At 37.9% G+C, this 26,778-nt stretch overlaps 2 protein-coding genes across 4 annotated transcripts in view; one reads left to right on the top strand and one right to left on the bottom strand.

The window, feature by feature from the left end:
• The window catches only part of LOC148836286 (butyrophilin-like protein 10), a 19,860-nt gene extending 17,356 nt beyond the window's left edge, over window positions 1–2,504 (bottom strand). For 2 of the 3 annotated variants that reach the window (XM_088914528.1, XM_088914530.1), the window contains exons 1-2: window positions 2,365–2,504; window positions 106–259 (exon numbers count right to left, since the gene is read on the bottom strand). The gene's annotated coding sequence lies outside the window, so the exon portion shown is untranslated. Of the gene's footprint in view, window positions 1–105; window positions 822–2,364 lie in introns of those variants that run through there. The other variant, XM_088914529.1, reaches the window with a different exon arrangement.
• The window catches only part of LOC148836287 (exosomal polycystin-1-interacting protein-like), a 27,717-nt gene extending 939 nt beyond the window's left edge, over window positions 1–26,778 (top strand). Inside the window, exon 2 of the mRNA XM_088914531.1 lies at window positions 23,962–26,778. Coding sequence (XP_088770657.1) covers window positions 24,012–24,653 — 642 coding nt within the window. The 5' untranslated portion in view covers window positions 23,962–24,011 and the 3' untranslated portion in view covers window positions 24,654–26,778. The remainder of the gene's footprint in view (window positions 1–23,961) is intronic.

Consider the following 26,778-nt stretch of genomic DNA (forward strand, 5'->3'; position numbering starts at 1 on the left):
AAATGTAAACGAAATATTCTACTTCGAAGAACGCAAATTTAGATCCTTTTCCAAACACATTTTCAAAGGCAGGGTAGGGTAAAAGGTACAATGTAAGTCACTTACTTCTGCGTCCTCGCAGCTGCCTTGTTGTTCTGATTTAATTTTGTTTCCTATATTCCTCCCAATTGCTGAAATTCAGGAAATTCCCATTCAAGAAAACACCTTCTGCTCTTGCTGGGAGACTCTCGATTTGTGGCCCATCACATGGAAAACATAGCTTTAAATGATGGTATGAAAAAGGGGAAGCTGGTGAGGCAGTTACAAGAATAACTTCCAGTTTCAGAAGAGTTTCACATTCATGTGCGTTAGGGTGAATGAATCAAGGGCTACATTCCTTCTCTCTCTTGGAAAATGAGAACATAGTCGAATACCATTAGAAAATAAAGTGAAGAATAGTAAATAAAATCATCAGTAACATTTTTTGTTATTAGTTAGTGGTTGGGGACTTGACGAGGCAAGGCTGTTTCCTCTCAAGTGAAGACAGACGAGTGCTGTTACCTGGATGATGTTCCCATTGTTTCTTAGACACCTATTTGAAAAGACGACTAGTTCCTGGTCTCCTTACTCCCGACTGCCTGTAGGCCTGAGCACTGGACTCTAAGCACCTTCACAAAACATGTCTGATTCAAGCAGGACCCAGGACTGTCTCTCAGCTCGTAGTCTATAATTCTCCAGTAGTGCACTACGGTAAAAAAATGCCACATATCTTTTTTATGTATCCCTTGTCATATATAAACGTAAAACGCCAATTTGGTAGTTGGTATCTAATTGATCCAAGGATCTCATCTAGCCATTCTTAACAGAAGCAAGATTTTCGACTTCAATGAAATAGCTGGGTAGTCTGTTCCATACTGCCACAGACCTTAGTGTAAAAAAAGTGTCTCCTGTTCTCTGTTTTAAAAGCACTACCATGTACAGAAGTTTCCTCTGTGTTATGACAGTGCTTTGTTATGTTTTACTTTCCATTAGTATTGTGAAATAATCTTGCACTTATCTGTTGTGATTCCATTCTCTGTTTTGCACAAATTTGTTTGTTTTGCTTTGTAATAAAGGGTGTAAGATTTGTGCTGTACCCTGCAGTGTGTTAGGCCACTTTATTCAAGCAGCACACTCAGTCTACCATGTACTGTGTGTGGTTGTTGAGTTACACACAGGCAATATTTAGGGACACCAATTAACCTAGCCAGCACATGTTTCTGAAAAGGGAGAATCTGGTGAAAACCAACGTGAACTTGCAAAGATAATGCAAACTCCATACAGAAACCTCTTCAGTCCACAGGCAATACCCCCTAACCACCATGCTACTGTGCTGCCCATGATTTCTGTCTTTTTATTGTGTAATTAAACACAAGTGGACTTTATTAAAGGCTTCAGACACATAAATATTAGTAATTAAATGATAATTCTAGTAAAATAAACAACGACTGTCTAGGGAATCATGTTGAATGCACTGACGAGTACAGACCAAGCAGGAAATTAAATAAAAAGATTTCACAACAATTGTTTGAAATTTTTTCAATGATTAATTGTATTGCTTTGCCATTTATTTAGCCTTTTTAGTCTACCGATTGTTAGAATGAATCTGCACATAGATGTGAGGATGTAACAGCAGTTCAGTGCAGTTCAAGTCCAGTGCTGGAGGACAGGAGTGTCTTCAGATTTTCATTCAACTTCTGCTCTTAACGATCCATAGTAATTAAGTTAATCTTTACCATAACTGGACTATTCAGGGATTTTCAGCTCCCAATTATTCAGAGACTTATGCAACCTGCTGGAGCCTGGCCACCGAGGACTGTAGGTGTGCGCTTACTGCATGTTTTACATTTATAATTAGTAACATTTTATAATTAAGAAATTGTTAGTATGTAATCAGTATTGTTTTCAGAATCAGTATCAGTGATCTTTATTGACCACTGAGAGTCAGGACCTTGGTATAACATCTCATCCGAAAGATTGTGATAACATAGTTAAAAAAGTAAGTTTTCAAAATATATTTTATAAATAAGGAGTTCCCAGTAATTCAAATACTGTAGCTTAAAAATCTGCAAACAGTTCAGAATTATCATTGCATCTTTCTGTGACCATATCACGTCAGTAATTGTGCCTACTGTACTGAGAACACAGAGAAAAAGGAACACATTTTAAGGAACTAACAATTTTACTTTAAAGGCTAAGCTGTTGATGCAAAGCAGTTTTGCGTCAATATAAATGCAAAGGAACAAAATCCTGATGTCATCTGACATTATCGTCACAATGAATCTTTTTTACAACTAGATTGTACAAGAGGGCTGGGTTTAAAATGGGTTACAAATTCCAACTCACCTTCATTCAGCTTTTCACCCAGGTGTTTCAAGTCCCAATGGAACTCAGCCAACTGGAAAAATAGGAATTATCTATGAGATTAAAAAATGCCAAATCAAAAAGCTCTCAGTTTTGCCTCCTGAGTAGCAGATGAGATATCTTTAAATGAAATCTCATTTTTTTAAAAAAGAAGCCAGTAGAAAAGTTTCTGCTGTGTAATTCCAGAGGTGGAGAGCGTGAATGATCTTTTTCCTTTCCTTCACTATCCTAAATCTAAAGTGATCAAACTGGGACTTTCCGCATTTTTACTGCAGTCTTGGCTCAGATTCCAAAGATTATAACATCATTGGAAATTCCAATATCCAGAGTGCTTAAGTCATCCTCCTTCATGAAACTTATTTAATCATCAATATCCATTCAGAATTAAGGCTTCCTTAAATAAATTAAGGAATTGGCAATTACAAATTAAGGTGCTAGTATGTTCATATGTGCTTGAATTCACATGCTAAGAGAACTCTGGTTTCTATAACTGTTTCTAAAGTGGGCCAAGCATTTGAGAAAGTTCCCCCCAGTTCCACGTGGCTTACAGGAAGCAGAACAGAAAATAGACACTGCTCTCTACAAATGTGTTTATTTTTAAAGTGAAAAATGACTTCACTCTTTAAATTAATATTCACCCTTAGTTTAAATTTGACATTTCATTACACAGGAAACATTTTTCGTAGTTGTGTTTCTAAATGTGACATAGTAAAACCTCAAACCGAAAAGTAAAAAGTGATACTTTAATGATTATTCTAAAGCCTTCACTGGTTTTTAAAAAAATGTTGTGATCCCTAAGCCGTACTGTACAGAAAAAGTTTTTTTTTATGCTCATTCATCTGGACCTGGGGTGCTGTCTGTGTGGAGTTTGTATGTTCTCACCTTGTTCACGTGGATTTTCTGCATTGGCTCCACTTTCCTCCCACAGTCCAGAGACATACTGGTAGCTTAACTGGCTTCTGTGAAAATTGGCCCAGGTGTGATTGTGTGTGTGTTTGTATCTGGCCACCAAGCACCTGTAATATCTGAACACAGTGCCTTCATTACCCTGATCATTGCTTTTTTGACCAAGAAAAGGTTCATTCTAGCAGGGCAGCCCATCCAGATGAATGTGATATCTGTATATCTGTCAGTAGGTAAAAATGTGATGAGTTATGATCGAATTAATCTTTTACTGTATACCTTGAAAAAAATATGTAACAAGAGCCTTATTACTGGTTTAGAAACCAGAAGACTGGATTTTAAGAGCCTAGATCTCAATTCTTGACAATTACACAACATTTCCAGACATTTTCACATTACTCTACCTAGTTGGTAAATGTATCTTACCTAATGTATCTACAGTAAATACAGTAAGTTATCTATCTAAAGTGATTATTCAAGCTAGCGTTTACAGCTAATATAGTGATGCTACATGGGGAACTGTCTTATTTCCGGAGCAGATGAAGCATTTTGTTTTTATGTGGTTGAGGTCTGTTCACCGGCACGCTGAACATGGCTTGTGTACTAGTCATGCCAGTCATTTTGGTGGTGGCATTTGTTTTGTTCAGATAAGTGAGCTGTCCTATTTTTATCTAACCAACCACCGATCTTTGCAAAACTTTGATACCCAGGTTTCAGATTTAGTAATCATTCTCTGAGAACTCTGTTAAACAAGGTTTACAAAAAAAATCAAACCACAGTAATAACCGTCTAGTAAGGGTGTTGTCACGAACACACTTAATCCTCAAAAACTCCTTCTTGCACATGCCAATTCAAAGCCATTTTCCATTTCTTACTGTAAACACTCTCAATTTGTAAAATTTATCCCTTAAAGATCAAATGTTTTTTAGATTTTTTGAAATTTTTGTTCACTTTAAGATCCTTAAAAATATTTGGACTCCAGTCTTCTGTAGTTCACGTGCACATAAATACACTCATAAGATGTGACCAGAAATTAAGATATGTCTGCAAATCTCATTCTGTCACTGTGACAGGTGCATCCTATGCAAATGACCAGATATGCAGCACTGTCACTTCAGGAGATTTTTGTGCCTGGCTGAAGACCTCAAAAAGGGGTGAACTTCAGGCAAAAGCTGATAAGAAATCATCATGATTGCTGAATGTTGTTTACATCTCTAATCCATACAGTACAATACTGAAATATCACACACTTGGTAAACCATCAGCTTTGAACATAAGGTTGCTGTTTTTCCTGGCTTGATCAGTTGGTCAGATGCAGATTGAGCTCCTTGTCAAATAATACCATTGTTCAAGATGTGTTATCCAGAGAGATTGTAGAGCCTTAGTTTAATAGGGGAAGCAATACAAACTGCAAACAAATTTGAGCAAAAAACAAAAATTATAAAATAAAATTATTTTAAAAAGTCTTCTTCTTCTTCTTCTTCTTCTTTTTCACAGCCTTAGTCCCAGACTGTCCTGGGGTCAGCTGCTTTGGTTGCTCTTCTCCACTTGTCTCTGTCGAGCACATCTTCCTCACTCACTTCACATACCTCCATATCTTTTCTCACACAATCTATCCATCTCTTTCTAGGCCTGCCTCTTCCCCTGTTACCTTCCACCTCAAATTCCATTACCCTCTTTGTTACTTCCTCAACGTCCTTCCTCATGATATGTCCATACCACCATAACCTCCCCTCTCGCATCTTCTCAACCACATCAACCACCCTACATCGTCTAAGGATTTCTTCATTTCTGATCTTATCCTTCATTGAAATCTGCAGAATCCATCTCAAGATCCTCATTTCAGTTCTTCTCATCAAGTTCTCTTCCCTCTTTCCAACTGCCAAGCATTCAGCTCCATATAGTAGAACAGGTCTAATCACAATCTAAAAATTATTTAAAAAAGTATAGAACTTAAATCTAGGGTGGTTATGTTAAATATGATTAATACACTAGTTAGGCCTAGTTAGCATATTGTATACAATTTTGGCCACAACATTACAGAAAAGATATTTCTGCTTTGGAATTAGTCCAGGCAATGCTGGTCAACAAGAACAGATATTTAGAAGGTTGACAGAGGTTTAAAGTGACTATTTTTAGAATTCAAGTGGCATGGAATGGCTTAAGGATGGACTGTGTGAATTGATTTTATACAACTCAAACATCTACAACAGAACAAAGCCCTGTACAAATGAATGCACTTCTTGGTAAGAAAAGGAGTTGACCACATTAGTTGACCCCCACACAGATTCTGTACAATCTGATATCTATTTCACATGCTTGATATAGAGGATTTTTCTTCCTCTGTTATTCTATTATTTCTTATGCTTTTATTATTTTTGAAGTACAATAAAAGTGAATAAATTGCTTTAATGAATTCAGCGGCATAGTGGTTAACATTGCTGCCTTACAGCACCGGGGCCCTACGTTTAATTTCAGACCTGGTTTGCTATCTGTGTGGAGTTTATATGTTCTCCTAGTGTTCACATGAGTTACTTCCAGGTTTTCGTCCACAATACATACTGGTACATTAGCTGGCTACTGGGAAAATTTGGCATAGATGTGAGTGTGTGTGTGTGTGTGTGCTTTTATTTGTGTCTGTGTGTGTCCTGAGATGGACCAGCATCCCATTCAGGCTGTGCCCTGCATTGTGCCCATTGCTGGAATAGGTTCCAGCTCCCCTCTGACCCTGAATTGGACGATGTGGTTAGAAGATGGATGGATGGAATAATACATTACAAATACATCCTGCATGCTTTTAATTAGGTTATTTGTCAAAACAAAAATATCTTGTCAAAATGTACTTTTTTGTAAGTCAACTCCCCAAATATAGATTGGAGTATTTTTGCAACAAATAACCTTTTACCAATAAAGAACTAAAGGTATTTTCCCAGCCAAGCTGTTACTAGGAACTGTAAGAGCAATGCCTATTGACTTTCTGCTTTCCATTTATTGACTTAACTGTTTACCCTTTAGCAACAGAATATTTGCCAGAGCAAGTCCTCCTGCTCTTTCTGTGTGGGTGGACCTGAATAACTCCAGTCTACAGTATAATCATTCTTGAAAGAGCTGAACACTGCAATCCATTAACAGAAAGACCTAGTTAGCACTATCACAATTGACCACTGCATACTATACGTCTGTGACGTATATAGTATATTGCAGGTTGTCATGTGCTCATCAAGATTCACAGAGAATGTTTATTTTGTAATAATGTCACTATCACTTAACTAAAAATAACTGCTTATCCAGTTCAGGGTGACAATTGGCCAGGAGCCTATCCAGGGAAGTTTTGGGCACAAGGTCGGATACACCCTAGACAGGACGCCAGTCTGTTACATGGCACACACAGACACACACACTCACCCAGATGAAACCCATACAAACACAGGAGAAGATTTTACTTAGAATTCAATTCTCTTGAAATAACAACAGATTTTTTTCCAGTTACTCTTGGCAGTAAAACAGTTCAGTGAATTTTGTCTATTCCGAATACCCACCTATTACATTTTTACATATTCCCTAAATGTTAAGGTTATTTTTACAATTGATAACTATTTTGTTTATATATAGCAGTAAAGGCTCCACATGAATGAATTAAGCATTGCTATAGAAATCTGTAAAGCACTCTATGGAAAAGTGTTGCTAAGGGAACTGTACCAAATTGATTGATTGATTAATCAAAATAAATATTATGTAGAGAAGAGATGGTTGATTGTTTAGAGGTTTGATCAGTAAAGATGAGTAACAGATCTTTGATTGAAGTGTTAAATTAACAGCTCAAAAAGAGCATCAATGCAGACAAGTTGCATTTCTCTAAGCATTTATTACAAAATCAGCATTTTTGTAGTGCTCTACTCGCAAAATTCTGAGGAGCAAGCCAGCTCCCTGCTGTCCTTTGCTTAGTTAGCAGAATCTTGTTTCCAAACTACAAGTGGGCTACAACAAAACAAACATAAACTTCACTCATTATGCATCCCCATACTACCATCATTCCACCTTAGTTTGCTCCAGTTTTAACTTTTGTCATATCTGTCGAGGATGGATTACCTGGTTCTGGACTTTTGCTTTCACTCTGGATTTCCCTTCGGACTCCCTTTGGATTTTCGCCTGGACCACACACTCCAGAGCACCAGTGCACCCCTGTTCATCTATGAGCCCAGTTCCTTGTCGTCTCTTCCCCGTGTCTGTTTCACTCCGTTCCGGATTCTGCCATCTGCACAGGGTCCTGATTAACGCTTCGTGACAGCTGAAGCTGCACAACTACTCTTACAACACTGCCAAGAGAAGTTTAATGACCTCGATTAAAGATTAAATATATGAGCAGCACCCCCATTCTGCCACCTTATTTTAACACCGCTAGACAATTTGTCACATTTTTAGCAGAAAAGAAAACACAGACATTGAATCACAATAGAGTACTAAAAACATGACTGGTTTGTTATATACAAAGATTGTAAGGCTGTTTAATATTTTGGGCTTAATCATTTGCAATACCCTCTGCCCATTCTCAGATTCTCATGTCTTCCTCACTCCACCCCTATGCATCATATTCCAGTTCTCCCCCGAAACAGGCTTTTCAGAGTGGACTTATGCGGATGTAGTTTTGTAGTCCAGCCTCTTCAGTTTAATGTTTTTATAAGCTGTCTAGTTGTGGTACTGTAACTCAACAAGAAAGTACAGATCCACTAGTAGAAACTCAGGGGGAAATATTGCACTCAGCAACCATTATTTTGCAATTCCTTAGGAATTAAATCTTTCTTTCCATCTAGCATAAGAATCAGGAGTAAAAGAAACAGGGGAAAGTTTATATAGTGTATATGTGTAATATAGTGTTATGTACTTTAAAATTAGCTGTTGTTTGTGGTGAGCAAATTAAAGTAGCAAGATGTTTAAATTCTCCCACTATTGTGACAAAATTAATTAATAGTTCTCCGGGAGTCTAAGAGTACAAAGACTACTTGTCCTGCTGTTTTAATAATGAAATGAGTAGGCCACAAGCTGCACTTGTGGTTGCTATGGATACCAAAAAGGAGGGCTGGAGAGAGAGGTGTGTGTATAGGGGGGTGGTAGTTGCTGGCCCCAGAAAAGCATGAGCTGAGAAAATGTAGAGGCTGCATTCCATCCAAGAGATTCTTCAAGCTTACATCATAAGAATTAACCAGAGAAATAACCAGAAAGTCTTTTTTTAAAATTTGTCTGCTGGACCAAAGAACTACAGCTCTTTCACAGGTATGTTATTTATTCTTATTTGAAATTCATATAGGTGTGGTCATGTTTTTGCTACTTTTAAATTCCTGCCCAGACATTGAACTCAGAACCTCAATGGCGTCTGTGTGTAACTCATTAAATTGGAGCCACTTTCCTCACTGCATCTGATCTGGGCACAAGTTGAAGGCCGGGAATTATGGATTATCACAACATTTCAATGAAAACATCAGCAGACTCGTCCTTTGCGAATCTTCATTCCTCATTTCGTTCCATTGAAGTTTTAGAGCAAAGAACGCTGACTCTTCTAAATCTGTGACTGTGATTCGAGATATTGACAATGTAGTTAGATCCTGGAACTTTTGTTGGAATTGTTCAGATTTGCCACAACTATGAACATTGTGCATGTACTTGGCTTTATGCTAATAAACCCAAGGAGGAGCACATTGTATTTTCGCTAGTGTGCTGTCATGCTGTCCTCCTCTTTTCACTGCACCTCTCACAAACACTTCAGGGGAAAGAGGAAAGTGAGTGTAGTGAAATTAATTCGGAATGGATTAATATGCATTCCTAAAGCCTTGAAAATGACCCGAGTAAAGGTGCGAGCAGACCAGAAACAGGACATGGTACAGTATATCAAAGTGCTTAAAGCACTGATTGCTTTTGGCTATCCAGACCACAACAGTTTCATGAGACAGAGCTTTGCCTGAGGTATGTACAGATACCACATACTGTAATTAAAAACATTTCTTCAACAGGTGCTGCTTTTCACTGCCTGAACTGTAACTAAATTATCCTATATATACAGTAAATAAACATTTTGTAATCTCATAGATTAAAACCGTGAGACGTTTTTTATCTACAGGGAGAGTTGAGCTCTACAGAGTGTAAAAATGTCATGACAGTTCTTGATTAACCCTCCCTCTAAACTGCAAATGCCAGGGAAAACAAAGGTAACTTCAGTTTTCAATTTCTGCTATACTGCTGTTCTAGGACAGTCTAAACAGTCTGAACCTGGCACTGATAGAGAATGTGGACTGTCCATAAATCAGTTCCAACAAATCTGAATTTAGATTAATTAACAAAGTTTAATTTACATTGTAAAAAATGAATATTAGGATTCAAAATTCAGTTTTTATGAGTACTGTACTATTCACATTTAAGTACCTCACATTCTGTCCAACCTCAAGACTTCTTGCATTGCAGTGTCTGGGTCCTCTGGGGTCTACTTCTGTCACCAGTATTCATCCTTTCAACATGTGCTTAGGCTTTATTTTCTGTCCAACACATTCTGTAGGCTAAATCTTGTAATTGGAATACATAACTCTTAACCCTCAAAACATGAGAATAGTAAGAGATAAATCATTATCCTCCTTATGTTTTCTTGTACTGTTTAATACAAACAAATGCCTCAAGAACTCAGATCAAGTTATAGTTAAGAAAAAAAATCCTCATTGTTTCCTCTGAAAGAAACAAGATAAGATCCTTTAAAAATATACTAAAACGTTACTACTCTCATTTCAATGTTTGGTGCCACTTTATTTTAGAGAACCTCATTTGTCATGATTAGCATAGTTGTACTTACATTCCAATACCTAATATACTGTAAGCCTTGTAAATATGTAAATAAGATGTAAGACATCTGTAAAAAACTACTGCAACTAGTAATAGCTCATTTTCCAGTTTATTAAACGGCTTAAACAGATACTCTTAATGAGTAATTACCCAGCATTCTTTTGCGTTCTGGGTCATCACCTACCTGTAGAAGGCTGTACACAGCAGGTTTTCTGGGACAAATCTGTAAATGATTACTCATGTGAGCACAGCCCATGGAAGGCTAGTAGACATGGAAATTCAGCCCCACCCCCACCCATCACTCCACAACAGGTATTCAGGAAAAGTCTGGAATGCCAGCATGCATAATCCTTCAAAAAGGTTTGTCACTAAGCCTTTCACTGCTTTGAGCAATGAATAATAGACATCATACTGCAGTGCTAAGCAAGGCATTGTATAGAGCCATGAGAGCTTGACCCTAGTTTAAAAATTCAGCTGGAGTCACAATCAAGCACAAGTGAGCAGGATGATGCCCCCCGCTAACTTAACCCAGAGTGCCCGATTTTTAAAGATGTTTCATATTTTAATACAGCATGCTTTATTAACACCAATGGAAAAAAGTTATATTTTTTGTGACAACCAGCTCCATAAATATAAAGGGGAATTACATTAAATTGGAAATTGCAGTGATTTATGTGCTACAACAGCCTATAAGACCTAAAAATGCAGCACCTATAAGACACCTTAACTATAAAGTATGCAGACCACTTTTTATTTTTTACCTATCTGGTGTGTCCAAGTATGTTCTTGGCCTCTAAAATGTGATTACTCCATCTGGACTTTTTTAATGCAGTTCGACTTGTTTGGTCAATGAATGAGCAAAGTGCTCATTCCTCTCCAAAGTGTTCTGTCAGGATAACCCCACATTCTCCAAACTGCAAGGCCTCGCAGTGCAGCTCACCCTGATAGCCCATCAAGCTCACAGCTCAGCACATCACATGCTCCATGCTCTGATCTGAGTGGCCTGAGAATATCTTAACTCAAGCCCATCCACTTAAGGAATCACAGTCACAATCAACATGAGCCTTAGTCAAGATTCAAGGATGATCTCTAATCTTTTAAGCTAAACCAGCACTGGTTCTTTCTTTCTGTTAAAAAATTCCCCTCCCCTTCTAAATTATAGAGTCTAGAGCTATTCTGTTGGAAAAGTGACAGATGTAAATCAACTCAAAAAAGGATGATTGCTGGTGTATGTGCATCTGGTATATTGCTAAACATCAGTCCTGGCTAATGTAGCACTTCAGACAGCCTCATGGGTTTGGTGAATATAAATAAACACCATTGCAGTTCATGCTAAAGGAGCAACTAAACTAAAGGTTCTGAGTCTCTAGCTAGACCATCTAGCTGACTTTACATCATTTAGCCTTGTAGCTGTACAGTAATTAACAGGTGGACCAAAACAGAAATGTCCTTTTTCTATTATTTTGGCTGGGTAATGTTAAAATATTATGAAAGTAAAATTACACATATTTTAAAAACAATATTTCGATTTTGACATGAAGAGCTGAAGAGAAACTGTTGATACCAGTCCTACCTCCCTAAATAGTGACACAGAATGAAAGCCTGGCTACAGCATAGTGATTGCACTGGGAGAAGAGGATTTAGTGTAAAATTGTAGTACACATATATAAAGGAAAGAAATACACGCATAACTAAACACATACCAAGACTGCAGACTTGTGACTGTTAAATTATACAAAATATATTTGCATAAATAAATTCTAGGATTTATCAGATTGTTGTTTAGTTATGGAGAATCTGCATGACAATACAAATACAGTAGTGCATTTTAATTTATCAGTTTTATTTTTTAAGTTAAGATGCAATTGATTTTAATAATATATAATATTTGGCATTTTAAATTATATGTATTTGTGTTATGTATTCCACTATATATTAAAATATAATATTATTATCATTTTTGTAATCTTGTAATATTTAAAATGTTCTTTCTAAATGTGATTCTTTCTTTACTGGGAGTTGTTGTTTAAATGAAGTTTGTATTACAACTAGTTAAGCAAGCAGAATGTTAGAATTTCTGCCCCGATACTATATTTTTTAGAAAATTAATGGAATGAATTCCAGTTTCCAGTTTGGAATGAATTTCCAGTTATCATGGAATTCCAAATATTCTGATGGAATCCTTCAGTTTAAGAGGAAATCAAAATCCATAAAGCATACATCAAGTACTTACAGGAGTTCACCTTCATGCACACAGTAACACTGAAAATGAAGGTTCACACACCTTTTATAAATAAAGCCTTGAAAGTTCACTGTATTAAAAAGAGTTAAAGCTAAACTATCTGTGTGATTCTGTAGTACAGACTGTTAAATCACAGTGTTGCTGTAGCAGATGAATCAGCTCACCGCAGTTTACAATGGAACAGGATGTTTTTGTTTTTCTTAATTAATTTTTCAAAAACTACAGTGACTCTTTCTTTAACTGATATAATCAATGTAGCTTTATTCCACATGCAGTAAATGTGGTTGTGTCTGGTGGCTCACAGTTTCGTGGTTTCAAGCTATATGGGGCTCTTCTCATTTGTAACTCTTTTTATGATAACTCATTTAGTGAAAGTAAAGGTGTATTCCATGAGGAAAAGAAAAGAGACACAATGTTTGTGCTGTAAAGCCTTCTTCAGTTGTGAGGGATAAAGGGAAACTGTCAGATAATTATTCTTTTCTTTTCTGCATGGCATAAACCTTTACCTGTTCCTCTGCAGCCTACGCACGCTGACGCAGCTACTGTACCTACTTGAACTAATTTAATATTCAAAGTTCTTTGTCTTTTTTCAGTCACCCATATTCTAACCAAATCTTTGTTTTGTGTTTGTTGATAAGTCAAATGTTTGCAGGACTTTAGAAATTCTAAAGTTTTAAAAAACTATTTAATTCTAAAACTAATGTCATATTCTATATTAGAATCTGTATTTCATTCAAGAGGATAATACGCATTTTAGTTCTGTAATGAACCAATTTACATATATGAATTAGTACACTATTTTCTGGGTCATAAAGATGGCTCTGTCTGTTTAGATTGTGGTCCCCAGACAAATTGATTTCTGTGATGAAAGGCCAAAAAATCTCATTAGGCTTTCATAAAACCAGCATCTACTGAAAATTAATAAAATGGTCATAGACTCCAAGTGCCAGACTGGGCGTGATCAAGATGATTGGATCAATGATCTAGAAATTGTGAGTTCTAGTGAGCTTTTGACGACTTAATGAGTGATGCACTCCTCCTCCAATCAGTGCGAGTGAATCTCCTGTCATCACTGCAGATCTTGTAATGTGTCAGAACAGGAATGGCTAGATGGACAGGGGTTCAAAGGAGAGTCTCTACAATGCCACCTTCCCACTGTCTGGGTGCATAACCTGTCGTAGAGAGATGACACATAAAGAAAAACGTGATTCCAAAATCGACGATACAAACATTTAAAAACAGCAATGAAACAGAACTGGTAACCAGCAGTTCAAACATTTTACAAATGGCCTCTGGTTTTACAACAGGGTGTGTTGTGAGATGTGCTAGATAAGACCTACAGAAAAGAATTATGCTGACCCCAGATTTTTTCAAGTAAATTTTAGAGGTGGATTAGTGAAAACATATAAAAAAGCAGTCCAGAAATAGACTTCCCAATAAAGAAGAATGACAGTAATAGAAAATTCCCTGGTTTTCTCTCTTCCAGTCTGTAATAGCTTTTTTGTTCAGGCCTGCTACAAAACTAACTAGCACAAGTATAGCAAGGGCTCTTTTCTGGTTCTGGACCTTTTGCTCTTATGATAAATAATAACCGAATTAGCTTTGCACAATATTAACTTGTCATAGCTTCATGCATAAAGCTGCATGGTTCTTTCTCACATTTCAGGTGTGTAGTAGAGCTGAAAGTCAGTGCTCGAATGAGTTACTCCCAAAGAGATTGTACAAATATTGTTGCCATAAATCTGCATTGTTAACCTCAGGCCAGTGAGAGAGCGTAAACAGTCCAGGGATTGTTGGGAGTGTATCTGAGGAATTCAAAGCCCTCAGGAAAGGTGAATGCCATCTCCCTAGAAAAACAACTCTTCCACACAGTGAATGTTTAGTCACAAATTTTTGCACTGTTGCAGAAAGATATTTCAGTTCACACGTCTCAGTTAGGGGATTCTTAAATTTTCTGTATATATAGAATATGAATATGAATGAATCAATGAATGTTTTTTTCAAATATCAATTTAACTTTTGGTTACTTTTTAAAAATGTCTAACAGAAACAGGTAAGTAAATTTATGATGATACATGTGGTATAAAGAAGCAGAATATGTGAATTATTTTCAGATTTTAAAATATCCTATATTGAAATTTTCTTGTGAGATATCATCAAAACATGTCTGTCAGTTACAAGACCTTTATAATAATTAAACCAATAAATTTTATCTTCATGCTTTTACATAGCATGTATATTTAACATTTAAAGTAAAAATCTCAATTTGCATGATAGCCTACACAGCTCAAATATACAAGTGTCGATTAAACCGCCAAACTGAATTAGTCGATCTTAGGCAACAAATAGATCATTATGCCTTCATAACTGACCTTCATAAAGACACTACTTGTTAACTCAATTTAACTTTCTTTGTGTAACAGTTGCTCAGTGCACTGAGCAAGATAAAGAAGAGGCATCACCCTAATCTGAAATCTAAACAGTGTAGCAGACCTGGTCTTTTGGCGTGGTGGAGTTATACGCTATTTAGGGAGTGGTGCTGTGTGTGCTTGGAGCTTCAGAACCAGACAGAGGCAGGGAGAGCTGCACATGCCGTAATCGCACTAATCAAGCTGCTCATGTTAAAACCACAAATAACAGTGAAGGGACAGAGAAGGCTCTCTTAGTTTCCTGTGAGACCTGCAGATTCGCAGGGACATTAGAAATACTTACTCTGCAAATCAGATGCTGTGGAGATGCAACGTTGATCAGTGATCTGCAGGTAGACACATCAGAGGAGTGCATATCTTATTCTTACCTGAGCAGATTCCAAACTGAATGGTATTTAAAAATCACTGCTGATGATAAATTCAAAAATAAAATCACTAACCAGCTTTGACAGTCTGCAACCTCACATATTTAGTCATTTTAGTCTGAAATTTATACCAAGTCAGGTGCTTCTTGTGATCTTAACATAGCTGTCCATTCAAAACATATTAATCACCTGTGTCCCTCTAAATCTCCTTGTCCCTCCCATTCTTTTAACTTTCAGATTTTCTCATTTTCTCATTAATCAGGAAGGCTGATCTTGAACAGCTCATGATTTCAACTAATTATTGTGATAAAGAAGAGATCATTACATGTGTAGATAAGCTTGTGATGCATATTTTATATCAATATAGTTTCTTGCCTCACATTCTTAAAACACCCTGCAGCTCTTAACTGGCTACCCACCGAATCTAAGCAGGGTTGAGCCTGGTCAGTACTTGGATAGGAGACCTCCTGGGAAGCTATGGTTGCTGCTGGAAGAGGTGTTAGTGGGACCAGCGGGGGGCACCCACCCTGCAGTCTGTGTGGATCCTAATGCCCCAGTATAGGGGAGGGGACACTACACTGTAGTGGGTGCCGTCTTTCGGATGAGACATTAAACCAAGATCCTGGCTTGTACTTGCCTTGCGATGGACTGGCGCCCCGTCCAGAGTATACCCTGCCTTGCACTCGTTGCTTGCCAGGTAGGCTCCAGCTTCTGGCGACGCCGTATGTTGTAAAGCGGTTTGGCAAATGACATGACGTTCTTAAAAGACTTTGTAGTACTTGTATATTTTCAGATCAAATCAAACTTGATCTGCGTGAACAATACATGCTTAGGCATTCTCATTTAACTGGCTTTTTGACAGTTTTGAATATCCGTATACATCTGTATCTATAATGTTTAACCCCTCTGCTTGAAGATACTGAGAAGAATTTATCCAGGAATGTCAGTTAGTGCTGCTGCCTCACAGCTCCTGAGTACTAGGTTCTGTTCCAGATGGGCAACATCTGTGATGTTTGCATTAAGATCACTTTATTGGCTCTATACAATTTCTTGTATTAGGAACTTATCTTTTCACATACTCCAACTTGCTCTCCATGAAACACACAAAGAAAGAAGCTTGGGGTTAAGGGCCATGTGCAGGGGTCCAATGGAGTAGGATTCCTCTGCCAGCTGCAGGATGCGAACCAGTAACCTTCCAGCCACAGGCACAGATCCTTAGCCACAGAGCCACCACACCGCCTTATTGCTCCCCTTATTAACATGGCATTCTCTGTCGGCCCTGGCTTCCTCCCACCTTTCAAAGACTTGGCTTAGTAGCAAGATTAATTGGAGTTTCTAAGTTGCCCCTTTCTGGTTGTGAGCCAGAGTGCCCTCTTATGCACTGGCAGCTAATCCAAGACAAAGCCCCAGCTTTTCCTTGTGTTCCCAGGGAAGTATGGGAGGCAGGGAAGCAGCTTCTAATAATGGATTTTAAATTATCACAAGAGAAAACTATAGAATTGTGCAAGAAATAAGAAATTGTGAAACTGTCAAAGCAGAACATAGTGAAAAGTAAAAGCAAAGAAAGCAGTATCTGAGGGATGGAATAAATATTTCGCATTTTTTGTGATGTGATGGAGCATAAGATGCCTATGAGCAAGTGTGATGACACAGGAGTGATGTGTGGATGTTAAAAAGAGCTCTGGTAGAAGTAAAGAGTGCGGCATAAAGACAGCACCTGGGACAGGAGAGCTATTAGCTGAAACATTAAAGTGAGGTGAGAGAGTCAGTATTTGGAAACCTCTCAATGTAGTTATTAAAAATGCTGGATGTCTCTTCCCCTGTGTTAGCATGTTGCCTGCTTTTTACTTCATTGGAAATCTACAGTTCCATTCTCTTGCACACAAGGCATCGAGCATATCATGGAATTCCCGAAACCTGAAAACATTAGCAATGTTTCAGTTGATTTGGTCTAGTAAACATTTCCTTCCCTATCGTAACAACCTTTCTTCCCTCTTTTCCCTGAATTGATCTTTTGTTTTTGCTCTGTTCACTGTGTCAGTTTTGTTTCACGGCTTGCCGATGCCCTTTACTATATTCTTTTCATTTTTTTATTTTAAATTTTACTTGCTTCCTCCCCGTTAAACTAAATTTAACTCCAGAATTGTTGGAAATTGTTGATTTGTTCAGAGTTAAAGGTGCAGCAGGTTGAGTTAATCAAAAATGAGGTGTCAGCTGTGAGCTCACTCTTTGCTCTGATAGGTGAGGACTTGAGCTATCAAGGCCTGGGTGACCACCTATCAAAGTGATTTCCATTCAGTAGCTACATTCAAAAAAAGTTTTAATATTCTCATAGTGAAACAAGTGTAAGATTCTTGAACTGAAGTATTTCAATGTTCAATACAAGACTTACTGCATAGCATTTCTTAAGTATTGCCAAAACTATTCTAAAAACAGAATGGTACTGGAGAATATGAGTGTACACAGTGTCACATTATAGAATAATGCAGTGGAATAAACAATAGTACAACACAGTATGATACAGTTTAATGAAGTATTTCCCTTGCTCTTGTGAGGCTGTCAGGCTTAGACTCTTTACTGAAATTCTTGTTCTTCAGAAAATTCTTCTGTGGTTATTAGGTGTCAAGGTGGTGGTATGGCATATTTATTTACTGTTTCAAGGTCTTGTTGATTTCCTCAAAAATCTTTTGTATCTACATTGTGAATAAGAATTTCACTGTAATGTGAAAGTCTACTTTATGCACATACATTTTTATACAAAAGAGACATCTACTGTATGTGCTTTACACACATCTGTTAGTCTCTAGGTGAGAGAAGACATTGTTACAGATGCCATCAACCAGGTGCAGAGCTTACATGTACAGTAGGTGAGTTCAGGGTGGGAAGGTTTTCCAAGCTCCTGTGTAGCTGTGTGTAGTGAAGTAGCCTATGGTATGTTGTAGCCACAAATGTGGACAACCACATCAAACCTATAGTAGGTGTCTTGTTTTGTACCAAATTCCATTTTTCTGACTATTAGTTATGTAGTACGGTGCCAGCTCAGAGTTTTTGTAGTGAGATATTACTGGAAACAGATCTTATAGACATTACTTTTCTTCTGCATTTATTTATTCTTTGAAAGTGACACTTGACCCCTTTGCATTCTGATTCTGTTTAGGTGTGCTTTCATGAGGTGCAGCTTTTCTAGCAGTTTGACAGCATGATATTTTTTCTGATTGTTGTTGACAAAGGTAAATACCAGATTATTTGTATATGAAAGTTTTCTGTTGTTTTTTAATGAGGGGAATTTTTTGGTCTTATGTTTTTTTGACTGAATAATAGGGGAGAGTCTTTGTGTATAATGGACTCAGCAAGGGGAAGGCCTTCCTGTGAGTGTTTGCTTTGGGGGACAGCCGATATTTAGATATCATTCATTCTCTTTAACACTGGCTTGGTCTCCAACACCCCTAAGTAATGTCTACTTTGTCTACCAATATATCAGTGCTAAACTCTCCTACAGTGTGTACTAGTGACCAAGATTTTCTACAAAGGAAAAAATGTTGCCATGACATAGGGATCTCATTTTAAATAAGATTCGCTAATAAGCATTACTGTGTGGCAGGCTCCACCTTTGTAGAGAAAGGAAAAATAGGCTATTTAAAAAATAGACTTGGGTATTTATGTTGACACATCATTTCCATCTTCTAGGCTAAATGAAGAAGTGGGGAAGCAATCAAATGGCAAATTGAATGTTAGAACCAAATGTCACATCAAAATAATTTCAATCTAGGGATGTTGCAGTACAATTTTTATTATACATTTTTCAACAAATTTATAACAAATATTACAAATAATACAATTGTATTAGTAAGACTTTTTTTTAGAAAACTACCATTTTGGCACCATGTAACCAAAAAAATTGCTGGACCTTAACTTTTACCCTGATTATTTGTTTTGGTTTCACACTACATTTCAAAACTGAAAAGGTTCAGGTTTTAGGTTGTCAGTTCAGGAGATTGCTTGAAGTCCACATACAGAACTCAAGACTCACTTCAAGATCTGGGGCATATGTCTGCCCTTTACATAGTTATCTTTAAATACTATTTAATTAGTATTTAAAACAGAAAATATTCTGTCTGGGCAGTGGAGCAGTGGTTAGCATTTCTGCTTCGCAGTACAGGGGCCCTATCTGTGTAGAGTTTATACTGTATGTTCTCCCTGTGTTTGCAGGAGTTTCCTCCAGGTGGTCCAGTTTCCTCATACAGTCCACTCATATACTGGTTGATTAATTGGCTTCTGGGGAAACTGGCCCTTGGTGTGAGTGTTTCTGTGTGCTTACGTTTGTGTTGCAAAGTTTGCTATGCTTCTTATAGATGATCCTTTTCTGACAGCTTGCCTAAGATTTCATAACAGTTAATTGCAATATGACCTAGTGACATGAGGTGGCAGCAAAGTATCGAAGTCTGGTTCCTCTGGTGCTTTCAAGAAAACAACTACGACAGGAAAAAACTGGGCACTACATTTATTGTTTTGTCTGAGCAGACACTATGTCTCAAGTAAGCGTGAAAGGTAAGGGTCGTCTGCATTTTGCCCTTGAAATAAGGCTGTATAAGTACTCTTTGGCTTAAGAAAGAAATGTGCTTTGGAAACGAGACAGAAGAATTAACTTAGATTAAACCAGAGGAAAACTATAACAGCTACATAGTTTATACATTCATACTTGCTCTAAAAATGAACAATTCACAGATTTTATTAGAACATTATTATTTATACCCCTTTTTTCCACGGAAAATGTCATCAGAGTAGTGGTTTCTGTTGCTGCTTAGCTGTCACTTGAAAGCCTTCCGCCTTACCCTAGCAAGAGATGGGCAGCTGTTGACTAGGATTTGGCTTGTGTGACAGTAGTCTGTGGTTCATACCAGAGGGGAAGTGAACAAAAGCTGAAAAAAGCAAGGAGACAGCTGTTTTATTTCTTTACAAACTTGAATTTCATACAGTTATCTGTAGTTAGTACATGGTCCTGCATTTTTGTAAAAAAAAACCTTAAAGAAATTTTAAGGTTAAAGGTTAAAATGAAAGATTTAAGATTTTTACAACACTAAAAATTTTAAATAGATAGATAGATACTTTATTGATCCCGTGAGGGAAATTGCAGTGCAACAGATACAATAATAATAATAGTACAATACATACAATACAATCAGTACAGTGAGGGGTGCACTAAAAGAGTTACTCACAGTCCGGACACACAAGGACTAGTGTCAAGACAAACTAGAACAGAACAGTACGCAGAAAAATCGTATCACACATATGAATATAAATATAGATGTAAATATAGATATAGATATAAATATAAATGTATTGCACGGGTCCCTGGCATATATTGCACAAAAAATGGTTGTAAACGGGAAAAGAAAAGATAGAGAACAGATGTAGCAGTAGATGTGTAGATGCGTTCAGTCCAGAAACAGGTCACTGTCAATGTTGCCTCTGCCCAGACGCAAGGTGGATGCGTTGTACAGTCTTATGGCAGAAGGCAAGAATGACCTCCTGTAGAGCTCCCTGTCGCACCGTGGATGAATCAGTCTATTGCTGAACATGCTCTTCATTTCTACAAGCCTGTCATAGAGGGGATGGGAGATGTTGTCCATAATGGCCTCTAGTTTGGACACCATTCTCCTCTCAGCCACTACCTCCAAGGGGTCCATGACAGAGCTTGCTCTCCTGATGAGCTTGTTCAGCCTTTTAGAATCCAGTTCAGCCTTTTAGAATCCATTAAATAAAGTGTATGCTATATTAAATATACTGGACAAAATAATGGAAGCACAAAGTGATATATAAATACTTATTAACTAACAGGGAGTTGGGCCACCTTTTGCCTTTAGAACAATTTCAATCATTCTTGGAATATTGTTACAACATTTTGAACTGTGGGATACTGGACCCTTTTTCATGAAGGAAAGTCTCCAGTTCATTGAGATATGAGAAAGGTAGAAAACTACTCCACACTCTGCAATCCAGAACTTCCCGTAAACGTTCAATATTTAGATTTGAAGACTGGGGAGGCCATGGAAGGTGTTCATCCTGGTGTTCATGAAACCTCTCCTGAATCTGTTTAGCACTGTGTATGGGGTGTTATTTATTTCAATTCAATTCAACTTTATTTGTCATTATACTTATACAGGTGCATAGTATAGTGAAAAGTGTTTCTCATTAGTCACTCAGGTGCAGTATATAAATAGAACAGAAGATAAGACAATAGACAGTAACATAATAACAATAACAGTGTAATAACATAACAGATAATCAAAACTGTGCAAATATGCAAACAGAGAAAGAATACAACAGGACAAAACAGTGCAAAAGTAACTAATACAGTTTTAAGTACAATTTCGGCTTACATTCAGTTGTCGTGTACTGTATGTAGTGGTGTTGGAGTACAGTCCTTGTGGGTACAGGAAGAAGTTAGGAGAGATCATAGTATGATGGGAGGGAGTGGGGGCGTCACCAGCTTGATGGCTCTGGGGAAGAAGCTATTTTGGAGTCTAGTTGTGTGCGACTGGAGTGTCCGGAACCTTCTGCCAGATGGTAGGGGAACAAACAAGTTATGACTGGCATGAGTTGGGTCAGACATAATTTTGGTGGCTTTTTTCAGACTTCTGGTGATGTAGATTTCCTGGATGGATGGTAAGGCACTGCTGATGATGTGTTGGGCAGTTTTGACCACCCGCTGCAGTGCCTTACGGTCAGATGCAGTGCAGTTGCCGTACCAGACTGTGATGCAGCTGGTCAGTATGCTCTCCACCGTACATCTGTAGAAGTTGGTGAGGATCTGTGGATGCAGGCGTATCTTCTTCAGCCTTCTCGGGAAGTACAGCCGCTGTTGTGCCTTCTTGATGAGACTGGAGGTGTTTAGTGTCCATGTGAGGTCCTTAGAGATGTGAACACCTAGGAATTTGAAGTTATTCACCATCTCCACCGCAGACCCTTCGATGTAGATGGGGGAGTGGACTTTTCCTTGTCTCCTGAAGTCAACGATCAGCTCTTTGGTTTTGCTGATGTTGAGACATAGGTTGTTGGTTCGGCACCAGTCTGCAAGTTGTTTTATCTCCTCCCTGTAGGCAGTCTCATTGTTGTCAGTGATCAGGCCCACGACTGTGGTATCATCAGCATAATTGATGATGGTGTTTGTGCTGAACTTGGCAGTACGGTCGTGGGTGAACAGGGAGTAAAGCAGTGGACTGAGCACACAGCCTTGAGGGGCACCGGTGTTAAGGGTGAGTGTGTTGGAGGTGAGGTTGCCAATCCTGACAGTCTGGGGTCTGCTGGTGAGGAAGTCTAGGATCCAGCTACAGAGGGTGGTATCTAAACCTAGAGCCCTGAGTTTGGTAGAAAGTTTTATGGGTATGATGGTGTTAAATACTGAGCTAAAGTCAATGAATAGCATTCTTGTATAGGTGTTCCTTTTATCCAGGTGGGTTAGTGTGGTGTGTAAAGCTATAGAGATTGCATCCTCCATGGAGCAGTTTGTACGACAGGCAAACTGGAGAGGATCAAGTGTTTTTGGAGTGCTGGCTTTAATGTGTGGAATAAGTAGTTTTTCAAAGCACCTTTTTGCAGTACAGGAAACGGTGTTTGCACCACAGGGTGCATCTGGTTGCCTAAGATGACTTCATGTTCCTTGACCTTAATTCTGCCATGTAGAGTAATAATCAGACCCAATGATTCACAAGAGATGGCTGTTCATACCATAACAGGTCTACCACCATGTTTAACAGTTGGGATTAGGCATTGTGGTTTGGAAGCTTACTTTGGCTTCCTCCAAACATAAGCCCATCCAGATGTAGGAAAAAGAGTAAAAGATGACTCATCAGAAAATATTACTTTCTTCCACTGCTCAGAAGTCCAGGTTTTGAGCTCATTACATCAGGTTATGCTTTGTACACATTGGTCTTGGTTACAAGCAGTTTCTGAATAGAAGCCCAAATAGTAGTTTTGTGAAGCTTACAATGCACAATTTTTGTCAAGACTGGCTCACAGAGGTGTAGATTCAGTTCTGTGATAATTTCTGAGGCCATTGTTTTGTGTTTTTAGTAGCTATCCTGTCAAGTATCTGTGTATCCCTGTGAATGATATTTGACTTGTGACGACTGCTGCTTGTTGTTTCTGTGACTGAATTGTGTCTGCAATTTGGGCAAGAACTATTTGACCTCTTTCAAAATCTGTTAGACATCTGATATTGCTTTAGAAATTCAATTATTAAAGTATTGATTTTTATTACAGAAACATATTGGTAATGAGTATTTCTGTGAAACAGATATAGAATCCTTTTAAATTATGACTTTTATGTTACTCTAAAATTTGAGTCCTTTTTTGTTAATGTATCCATTATTTTTTCCACCCCATGTAGTACAATGCCAGGTGTACAGTCTGCTTGATGGATGAACTTCTGACTCAGTGAATTCTGCTTGAACTCATTTTTGTTTAGCCCCTTTGTAGTAATTTCAAAAGGATTTCATAACTAAAAGATATCTAATCATCAATAGCTAAAGAGCTGGAAGAAATAGTGTATTTTCAATTGTTTTCACAAGTTAAGGAAATGATAGCTAATTGAAATTAAGTGAGACCTAAGTAGCACAAAAGATCATCTGATGCTGGATCTAACAATATAACAATATTAATACCAAGGACAATACACATCCCTTTTGTTCTATAGTTCATTAGAAACTGCAAATGAAAGAACAGAATAGAAAATTTTGTTTTCTTAAATGAAATCATTCACAGAGACAAACATAAACACATATTTTAACTTCATAAATATCTATTTTTTCTTTGTCAGGCAGCAGCCCATTGACTAACTTGAGATGTAGGTGAGACAACATTCTCAAAATGGCTTCAGTCGGGCTCACATTTCTGTTGCTGATCTCTGCTCTGTGTGGACGTCCTGCTGTAGCCAAGCACCCCAACAGCACCCTACTGTATGACAGAAACAACAGCATCCGCAACTGCAGCTGTGCCTCAGAGATCCAGCACTGCAGCCACGCTCAGGCCAACATTCTGTGCAGCTGCAGGACCATCCCACGCTCCAGCCTCAGCTCAGTGAATGTGGGCCTGACCTACCAGGGTGGGCTGACGGTTTGGGTGGAGGACCCTTGGGTGCTCAAGGACCTAGTGAACCACAGCTGTGTGCAGGATCTCCGGCTGGCAGCCTGTGGGAGCAGCCCTCTGCCTCCAGAGTATCTCACCCTCTTTGACCTAAAAAAACTTCACATTTATAACAACGCCGCGGGCGTCCGTTTTCCTGAGCAGGGCCTCACTATCACCACCCTGGAAAGATCCCAAGAAATGTCCAATATTCCTCCATTTCAGGTTTCCTTCCTCAACGTTGCTTTGCTAAATGGCATCTCCTTACTGAAGGCATACAGTGTGAAAAACCTGCCTACCATTGGAGAATATTTCCCCAACCTCCCTCTACCTGTTTCTACAGAACCAGCTGAAAGTCAGCATTGTCAAGTGACCTTTATCTACTAGCCTGGCTAAACTGGCTTGAAGATTCAGTAGTTTGGAAGCAGCCAGTGAACTGTTTAACACCTTGAATGCAGATGTTGCACAGCAGGGGACCTGATGAGCTATTATTTAAACAAACCAATGATTAGTTTGATCAATTATGAATTATTGACGTTACTTCGAAAACCTGGACACTGTTATGCTGCAGAATTAGAGTTAGACGCTAATGATATTTCAGATTGCATGGAGATTGCAGGTTCAGATCCAGACTACTCTGACCATAATATTTTTTTATGAAGGAAATACAAACATATTAGGCTGTAGACATACAACCAAACTTTATGGGAAATGTGTTTGTTTCTTCAGTGTTTTTTATACTTAAACCACATGGTACTCTAACCTATTTTAGGCCCTCTTCATAGACTAAAATAATTACATGTTCACAGGCTGATGAATTCCTATGGGATTTACTACAGACAATATTGATGATCTAGCACATTTCATAATATGATACAGTGGAATTTTTACAGTAAGATGTTTATTGAATTATTAGCTAGTGTCCCAGCTCATGATCCCTTGACAATAGAACCTAATGTGAACACTGACTGTTGACCTTTACTATTTTCTAGGTAGATCAGTTATTTTTCTAACTGGAAATGTTAGGATTGTTTATTGTCTTATGCCAAAAGCATTGATCTATAATATTGTAAATTGTACTACTGCTTTATCTATGTACTGATGTATTTGCTTTTGGGTTTGAAAACCAAATTGTCTGCATAAAAACAAAATACTGTAAAAAATAAGTAATGAAATCCAAACTGCTATCTTTTGTACTAGAAATGAAGCAACTGGAAATCATTTGACTTCAATCATCTACTATATTTTACCAATTTAGTTTAACTTTTGCTGTGCAGTAAATATTAAAAGTAACACACTGAGTAAATGCATGATGTACTGGAACCTTAGCAACACTATAACAATATAGAGGTCTATTAAATTAAAAAAAAAAAAGTATCAGAGATGTCACAGTACAACTAGCAAGTAACGGGACTGATTCATGCATTGAAGTGGCCATCAAAAGTATTCACCCCCCTTGGCCTTTTTCACATTTTACTCTGTTACAATGTGATAAATACAATCACAATGTATTTATTTGAGATAGTTTTGCCATTGATCGACACAAAACACTCTATTATCTTAAAGTGAAAACAAAATTAATTATCAATATAGAACAGAAAATAAGTGATTGCTTAAGTATTCCCCCCTTTTACTATGACACACCTAAAAAGACCAAATGTCCTTGGAAGTCACATGATTTTGTTGAATGGAGTCCACCTGTGCACAATAAAGATGTTTCACATGAGTTCAGGATACATTTACTGTACCTATCTCTGGGAGGTCCCACAGTTGATTACTACAGCTCCTAAAACAACTATCAAAGACAAAGGAGTTTTAAAAGTAAATCTGGGACGAGGTCATTGAAAAGCACCAATCAGGGGAGGGGAATAAGAAAATGTCCAAGGCATTACATATCCCTCAAAGCACAGTAAGGTACATTATAAAAAATGTAGAGAATATGACACAACAGTGAAACTGTGAAGAACAATGACTAAGATGGGAGACACTGTGCATATGACTATTGCCTGAATGCTTTACAAATTTCGGCTTCATGAGACAGTCACAAAAAAGTCACATCAAATTTTGACTACACTTTTCCAGAAGACATGTGAAAGAATCTGAGACCAAGTACAAGAAGACGCGGTGGTCTGATGAGACCAAAACGGACTTTTTTGGTCTCAATGGTAAGCATTATGTTTGGCACAAGCATAACAGTGAACATAATCCTGAGAACACCATTCTACTGTGAAGCATAATGGTGGCAGTATCATGCTATGGAATGCTTTGCTTCATCTAAGAGGAAAACCTTCGGCAGCCTGCAAGAGACTTGGAGACACTTTATGGAGTGTTTTCTGTCAGTTAGTGGCAAAAACACACAGTTAAATACATCATGATTCCATATTGAAACAAATAAAATGTAAAAAAATCCAGGGTGTTGAATTCTTTTGATAACCACTGTAAATGTTATCAATTTGCGGAACAAAACATGTTACTAATCTGTTGAAATGGAAAACAATAAACTTATGAAACA

The sequence above is a fragment of the Atractosteus spatula genome, chromosome 4 (genome assembly GCF_055471065.1).
Source record: "Atractosteus spatula isolate fAtrSpa1 chromosome 4, fAtrSpa1.hap1, whole genome shotgun sequence".
NCBI lineage: Eukaryota > Metazoa > Chordata > Actinopteri > Semionotiformes > Lepisosteidae > Atractosteus > Atractosteus spatula.